General features: G+C 57.0%; 1 protein-coding gene across 2 annotated transcripts; it reads left to right on the top strand.

The window, feature by feature from the left end:
• Positions 1 to 214: 214 nt before the first annotated feature.
• BARX1 (BARX homeobox 1) lies at positions 215 to 2,313 on the top strand. 2 transcript variants are annotated; one of them, XM_088522840.1, is made up of 4 exons: positions 215 to 416; positions 1,467 to 1,749; positions 1,891 to 1,975; positions 2,149 to 2,313. In XM_088522840.1, the coding sequence occupies exons 1-4, from the start codon at positions 215 to 217 to the stop codon at positions 2,311 to 2,313; spliced, it is 735 nt and encodes a 244-aa protein (XP_088378966.1). The 2 variants fall into 2 exon arrangements, with proteins under 2 accessions (XP_088378966.1, XP_088378965.1); XM_088522839.1 differs by having other exon boundaries at positions 1,828 to 1,975.
• The last annotated feature ends 5,282 nt before the right edge of the window (positions 2,314 to 7,595 follow it).

The following is a 7,595-nucleotide window of genomic DNA, read 5'->3' as shown; positions in this document are numbered from 1 at the left end:
CCCGCCTGCACGCGGGGCTGACCCGTCCCCATCCCCATCCGCATCCCCATCCCGAGCCGCATCCCGAGCCGCATCCCGAGCCGTGCCCGGCGGCGCGGCGCGGAGCCCGCGGGCGCTGCGGGGCCGCCATGGGCAGAGGCGGCGCGGGCCGGGGGGCGGCGCGGGCGCGGGCCGGGGGGCTGCGCTAGGGGCGGCGCGGGGCCCCGCGGGCAGGATGCAGCAGCCGCCGGAGCTGGGCGCGCGCTACCTGCCCGCCGAGGCCTTCGCGGAGCCGCGCGCGCACCGCTACCGCTCCTTCATGATCGAGGAGATCCTCACGGAGCGCCCGGCCGCCAAGGGCGCCGCGCCGCACGGCGACCTGCTCAAGTTCGGCGTGCAGGCGCTGCTGGCCGCGCGGCCCTACCACAGCCACCTCGGTACGTGAGCGCGCGGGGCTCCTGCCGCCGCGGGGCTCCGCGGCCCTCGGCAGCGCGGGGTTCGGCGCGGCCTCTGCGCCAGGCGCGCTGCGGGTCTCAGCGCGGCCTGCGGTTGAGAGCGGCGCTTTAGGGGTCGTTTGCGGAAACTCCCGCTGAGCTGTAAAGGGTTTTGTTGTTGTAGTTGTTGTTAGCAGTTTTTGAGCTTATATATTAAATTTAAATACATTATATATATAACATATATTTAAATTACCGGATGCTTTGCAGCCGTATACACGACTGCCGTAAGCAATATTGCTCTTCGCGTGCGTGGGTTTAGCTAGGCGCTCGTGCATCGTTAGATGCATTTATTTAAAAATGAGGTTCCCCGCGCAGGGTATTTCTGGTCTTCTGCAGCCTCCAGAGCGATGCAGCCTGTTGGAAGTGTCCTTAGTTATTTCAGCGCTGGCCTTTTTAAAATGTGAAGTTACTTAATTTCGTGACTGTGGAAGGTTTCGTTTCCAAAGCCGTTTTAGTCTTCGGAATCTTCGTGCTTTGTCCGTAGAAAGGAACGAAATTGAGAAATCGCAATTTGCCATTTCTCGTTTAAAAGAAAAAAAAAGAAAAAAGAAAGAAAAGGATCGAGTCTCGTAGAATGGCGGCAGCATATATTGGAATACCTGGAAATGAATGTGGAAAGAGTGATTTTAGCGACTGACGGAGCTGTCTGAAGTGCGGGACGCACCCAGTGTTGGTCACGTCGTGGCCCGGCTACCGCCGAGCTCGGGGAGGAGGACGGGGCTGCCCCGCTGCTGCTTCGTCCCCGCGATCCCCGCCGGGCCGGCAAGGAGCGGCCGCGGAGCCTCCTAAGTCCTCCCGAACGCGGAATTCCCGATTACCTCGCGGGTCGGAGGCGGCTCAGCCCGCGGGGCCTCGGCCATCCCAGAGGCGCTGCCTCTCTCGGCCGGGACATCCTAAGGGAATCCCGCTGCCCGGCGGGACGTCGCGGAGCTTTCAGCGGTTTCACCGCGGCGCCGGGCGCTCACGGCCGCTCTCTCCCTTCCTCCGCAGCGGTGCTGAAGGCGGAGCCCGCGGCCGTGTTCAAGCTGCCGCTGGCGCCGCTCGGCTGCCCGCCGCTGGGCTCGGCGCTGCTGGGCGCGGGCCCCGCGCTGCCCGCCGCGCCGCACGCGCTGCCGCTCGAGCTGCAGCTCCGCGGGAAGCTCGAGGCGGCCGCGGCCGAGCCGGCCGCGCGGGCCAAGAAGGGGCGCCGCAGCCGCACCGTCTTCACCGAGCTGCAGCTCATGGGGCTCGAGAAGCGCTTCGAGAAGCAGAAGTACCTCTCCACGCCCGACAGGTACGAAGGATGGGGGCCTGTACACCACGTTTTGTTCTTGTTGTCGTTGTTGCTGTTGTTGTTTTATCGGTGTGAAAGGGCAGCGCGGGGCTGCGCGCGGGGCGGGCGGGCAGTGGCCTCACGCCTCTCTCTCGCCCGCAGAATAGACCTGGCCGAGTCGCTGGGGCTGAGCCAGCTGCAGGTGAAAACCTGGTACCAGAACAGGCGCATGAAGTGGAAGAAAATAGTAAGTTGCGCGTGGCCAGCCCTGGGCGTGCCGCGTCCCGCAGCGGAGGCACCTGACAGTGCCCACGGCGGGCCCCGCTTTGCAGGGGACGGAGGCTCCCCCGGGCGCTCCGCGGAGCCCCGCGCGGCTCCGCGCGGCTTCGCAGCCTCCCGTGCCCTCCTCCTGGCCCGCAGGTGCTGCAGGGGGGCGGCCTGGAGTCCCCCACGAAGCCCAAGGGCCGCCCCAAGAAGAACTCCATCCCCAGCAGCGAGCAGCTGTCGGAGCAGGAGCGAGCGCGGGACGCCGAGAAGCCGCCCGAGAGCCTCGGCTCGCCCTGTGAGGTCGTCCAGGAGGAGTGACCGGCACCGGCACCGACCAGCGGCCGCCCCGACGCCGCGGTGGCGGCTCCCGCCGCGACGCCCGGCCCGTGGACAGGATGCGGCCCCCGGACGGCAGCTCCGTGCCCCGCGCAGGGGACGCGCGGGGACGGGACGGTCAGTGGACTCTTCTCGCCTTCGCTTTGCGCTGCTCTGCGCGCCGGCGGAGGGTGTTGTGCGCCGGCCCGCACGGGCCAGGAGGACACTGGATCCCACCTCGCACATCTGCTCGCTCTCTAAATCCCTGTGGTGCCCCTAGTTATCCAAAAACTGCATTTTATGATCAGTTTTATTAATGCGAAGATATTTACTTTATTTCAATAAAGTATTTTATGAACTATTACTCTGGGTAATTGTAATACTTTTTGAATATTTTTTTTTCTTCGCGGAACTAGGTTAATCGATCAGGGATCCAAATACAAGCTCAGAGGCAGACGGAGGGCACTAGAATAACGCGCAGCCCTGTCCCAGGCGCGTCCCCAGGGCTGTTTTTTCACCATATGGGGATACAGCAGTCCCTGCCAGTCTGGGGCAAATTTTGCTGGGGCAAATTTGGAAAGGAGGAAGCCGATACTTTTGCGGATTTATTTCTAACATAATTCATGAGAAATACTTAAATAATTTAGCTGTGGCATTGCACACACTAAAACGTGTTTTTTTTTATCACGTTTGAGGCAGAGATCTGCCTGATCCGATACTGTCTGGAAGGGAGCAGGCTTCGCTGCCGAGGAGAATCGAGCAAAGGAGGATCCGCTGCCTGCGTGGCTCCGCTCTCGTGTCTTGTGTTGTAACTGCTGTAGCTGCTGCGGGAAGCAAGAAGCCGTCGTGGCTTTTTATATATATATATATTTTTATTTTTTTTAGTCCGTACTATACTTTTTCCACCGAAATACCAAATTACAGAGCATCCGCGGAGACATGCGATTATCATCATCCTGAAAAAAAAAAAACAAAAAGAAAGAAAGAAAAAAAAAACGAAAACCGAAAACGCCGGAGGAAGCGGAGAGCGAGGGAAGGGAGCTGCGCTGCCCGCAACACCGCTGCCCCGCGCCCCTCCGCCGCGGAACCCCCACGGCTGCGCTGAGCACCTGGTGCTAATTGGCCTCCTAATTAAAAGGAGTCATTAGCAGCCGCCTCGGGCCGGTTCTGTCCCGCTCTCCCCAAGGGCTCGCGCCGCTGGTCAGAGCGGGGCGGCCCTGGGGAAGCGCAGCCCGCGTAGAGGCCGCTCGGGCCCTGCCGCGGCTTTTCCTGGTCATTCCTCCCCACGCGGCCGCCTCAGGCGCTCTGCTCGTTTCGTGGAACTCGGAATAACCCGGGTGAGTCGCCGGTGCCCGGGGCGGCACCGCGGGCGGCGGCAGCAGCGGTGCCCGGGCCGCGTCCTGCGGCGGAGCCGGAGCCGATCCCAGGTGGGAGCGGGGATACGGGATACGGCCCTCGCTGAGTAAACAGGAAGCGAGCTCTGGCTCTTACCCTAAAATGACTAATATCTATTTAAACAAACAACAATCGGATTAAAATCTTTCGTTTAACCTGCGATAGAGGTTGCGGTTTGGCTGCGGTTCCAGCGCGCTGTCGGGCGCGGGATCTGCGCTGCCGCGGCTGCGGGTCCCTTTGCCCCGCGGATGTTCCCGGCCTTGTCGCTTCTTTAGCCCAGCCTGAAGTCACTGTTTCTCGTTGGGTTACAGGCTACAGACTGATCTGTCTCGATGCCCTTAGAAACTGCAGCCCTTTATAGTTAAAGCACGGATTCGGCGGGACACTGACCTAAATTACCAATAGACGGGCAAGCTGCGCCCGACACGCATGTCTAGGGGGTCGTTGGAAAAAATTAACTTCAGTTATTCCTATCGCGCTCGCGATATGATGTTTATATTTTCCTTTCACCGTGCGAGTGAGGCGGACAAGCGGTTGCTTCTCGCACACCTGGAAGGCGCTGCGGGGACAGGCGGGGCCGTCTGATGCAGCCCGGGTCCCTGCCTGGCCCTACGTGTCCCGCGGCAGCGGCTCCGCCGGGGCGCTGCGCGGCGCGAGGAGCCAGAGCCGCGGAGGGTCGTTTCTAGATCAGCGGCTTCTGTGTTTGGACCTGCTTGACCAGAAAGTGGTGGTTTTTTTTTTTTTTTTTTTTTTTTTAGTAGTAACAACCTTAATTGTAAACTTCAATTTCAGAAAGAGCCGTTTCCAGCGTGGAGTTGGTGTGCGCTGGACTAAGCGCTTCTCTGAGCGTTTTCACCGTTGCTAATAAATACCAAGTTCTTAATCACATTAAAAATGTGCTAGAAGAAATTGCTGATATTCTTAACAAGTTTTGCTTTTTTCTTCTCTCGTAAGAATATTTTTAGTACAAATTGTTTTCCCTCGGATTGGCTTATACATGTGTTTTCTGTTAAACTTTAATTCCACGTGCGACAGAAGAGCCTGTTCACTGCGCTGGCCGCTCCAGTGTTCCCCTTGGGTGACCCCAGCACGCAGCCGAAGGGGACCCCGCAGGCTGTCGTCATCTATGTGACCGGAGAAAAAAAATCAAGGCAAGTGCCACCAGCAATTAGTAAAATGTTCCTTGTGGGTGCGCAGCGAGATGTGGTGCAGTCGCGAGCAGGACTTCGGGGCTTTCCCTCGTCACCTTCAATAACTCTCGCGGGCAGGTGAGTGAGCAGGAGGGGCTGCCACAGGTCCGGTCCCCACGCGGCTCCCGGGGAGGTTTGTGCCTGTCGACACCGTTCACGGCCGTAGCGGGGCCGGTGCGGCGACCCCGGGACGCTGCGGATGAGCCCGCTCGGGAGCAGCGGGGCTGCCCCGTGCTCGCCGGGTACCCTTGGCCAATACCCCGGGACTCGTTGCCTTTGCGTGTAACGAGCTGCGCGGCGCAGCGCGCCCGCCCGGGCACACGGCAGCAGCGCTTGGCACCGCCGGCCCAGGTGAGACGGCTCCTGCTGGCCCTGCGGCCGTTCCCTAAGCAGAAACCCCTGGGTGCGCTGCGGGACCCAACGCCCGGAGCCGCCTCGGGAGGCGACGAGGTAAAAGCGGGCCCCGGAACCCGCTCCCGCGGCTCGTGCGCGGCCCTGCGCACGTGGCGGCCTCGCGCGCGCCCGCCCAGGGGAGGCGACGCGCAGGGCGGTGTCACCCCGCGGCCGAGGGGCGCGCGGAGCGGCGCGAGGCTCCGCGGCCGTTGGGGTGGGGCGGGGCAGCCGTTGGGCGCGCGGGGCTTCGCGCGGCCGCTGAGGAGAGTGGCCGCTCGTCGCGCTGGGCTGGGGGCCGAGGGACAACGAGCGGCACCTGGGGACAGCGAGCGACACCCGGGCAGCGCCCACGAACAGCGGCGTCCTAGAAGAGAACGTCCTTTTTTTCTTTCTTTTTTTTTTTTTTTCCTCCTCTTCCCCCCCGCCAAAATGCAACTCGTAGCACGAAGGGTGTGGGCTCGATCGAGGCTTTAACACCGTTAGGCGTTTCTGGGCTTGTGGGAGAAAGGCGTTAACATCTCTCTGGAATTTATTTTCTCTCAAATTTGGATAAAAAATACATCACGCAGATTAGTGTTATCTGTTAGAGCGACTTCAATCAAAATCTCTGAAAACGATTGAGCCGCGTGTGAAGCGCTCTTGTCGAGGGCTGCCTTAGCGAGGCGGTTGTTTGAGCCCGTGTTTATGAGCGATCGAGTCCAACGCGGCCTCGCGCCGTAATCGCGCGCGGGAAGCGCGGCCACATCCGCGCCGCGCGCTGCCGTCCCCGCGTGGCTGCGCTTGTCCGCGGAGTGCATAGGAAATCCGTCAGAACCAGAGCCATGGAAGTCAGCTTTAACGAAACGAATGACGGCTGCTGTCCCCGTAAGCAGCGTTTTTTGGTTTTGTTTTCCCTTTTTTTTTTTTCTTAATTTTTCTTTTCTTTTTTCTTTTGTGTGTGTGGATATCTAAAAATACGCGAAGCCTAGTGGCTAACCGCGCAATTTTGTGTTGATGGAAAAAGGCAAAGTCCCAGCCTTGTATGGTTTCATCAGTTTACAAACACAGTCCATTAAAACATGATTATGTATAAAATGGGCTCTCTTTGTGAAGATCTGAAAATCCATTGTTTATGTTGTACCTATATTAACAAACCACAAAATAAGCTTGTAACATTTCTAAAGCTTTTTTCCTTCCTTTTTTTTTCCGGGATGTGTGTGTATGTTTTTTTCGTTTTTGTTTTCCCCCAGAGTGAAATGGCATATAATTTGAATGAATAAAAGAAGATTTATTTTGTCTAAAGTTTAAGTAATAGTTGCGATGGGAATACCTTTTTTTTCACCTTTTTTGGATGTAGTTAACATTAGGCTGTGTAAATTTACTTTCTGAATAGGTACGGAATTCGGTACATTACACCTAAATGGAGGGTACTATTAACGGGGGAAGAAGAAAGAGAGAGAGAGGAAAAAAAGAAAGCTTGCGTCTGTGTTACAGACTGTTCGCTGATTCAAGAACAGATATAGTTGAAGCGTTATGTATTTTTTTTATTCACAGCCAGAAAGTATTCAGCAGCCATGGTTTGCCGTGAAAAGCTGTGGGTGCTGTGCAAAAGAAAAAAAAAAGACATCTGAGAGCTCTTTCCATCTTTGTGACTATTTGATGGAAGATAACTGCCAAACCTGCCCTGCAGTGTCCTGGAGCTCACAGGCGTTCCCGGAGGAGAACCGGAGCTGGGCAGGGCAGGCGGGTAGTGGCTGTCGCGTGTCCCCGGGGCTCCCGAGGTCTCTCTGGAGACGCAGTATTTGGCAGGTGGCAGGAGGAAAGGAGCTCCCTTCTGTGGGCGATCTCTTATATAAATCTGATATAAACGATGGCACAGCAGTTCCTGGGTCTGAGCGCCTCCACCTGACCCAGGCTGCTGAGCCTACTTTGGAGGCATTTGCTAAAGATTAAACATAAGCGCTTAAGCTGTTAACTTAAACACCAAATAACTCAAAATCGCATCATGTCTTATTTGTATCACTTGCTGCAATGTGGAAGTAAATAACATCTTGTGTTAATTCAAATAGCTTTTAGGAAGGAATTATTTGCATATCTCATCTCTTCCTTCCTGTAAATTCATTATGGAAGAATCAGGTTGCTAAATACTTCCACTGGTTAATCAAATATTCTCCCAGGGACTCTGCTGCCATTGCAAAATTCTGGATTTTATGCCAGTCTGTAAAAATGGTCGGAGTCTCCTGGTGTAATCTCATTTTACCTCTGTGGTGCTTATTGCTGCCATGGATTAAGTTAAAAGGGAATTACAAGGTTTTTGAGTTCCACAGT

This window comes from Tinamus guttatus, unplaced genomic scaffold (assembly GCF_059628265.1).
Source record: "Tinamus guttatus ecotype Peru unplaced genomic scaffold, ASM5962826v1 Tinamus_guttatus_pri_ptg000169l, whole genome shotgun sequence".
In the NCBI taxonomy this organism is placed as follows: Eukaryota; Metazoa; Chordata; class Aves; order Tinamiformes; family Tinamidae; genus Tinamus; species Tinamus guttatus.
Note: the sequence above shows the minus strand (reverse complement) of the source record. Positions and strands in the feature narration are given on the sequence as shown.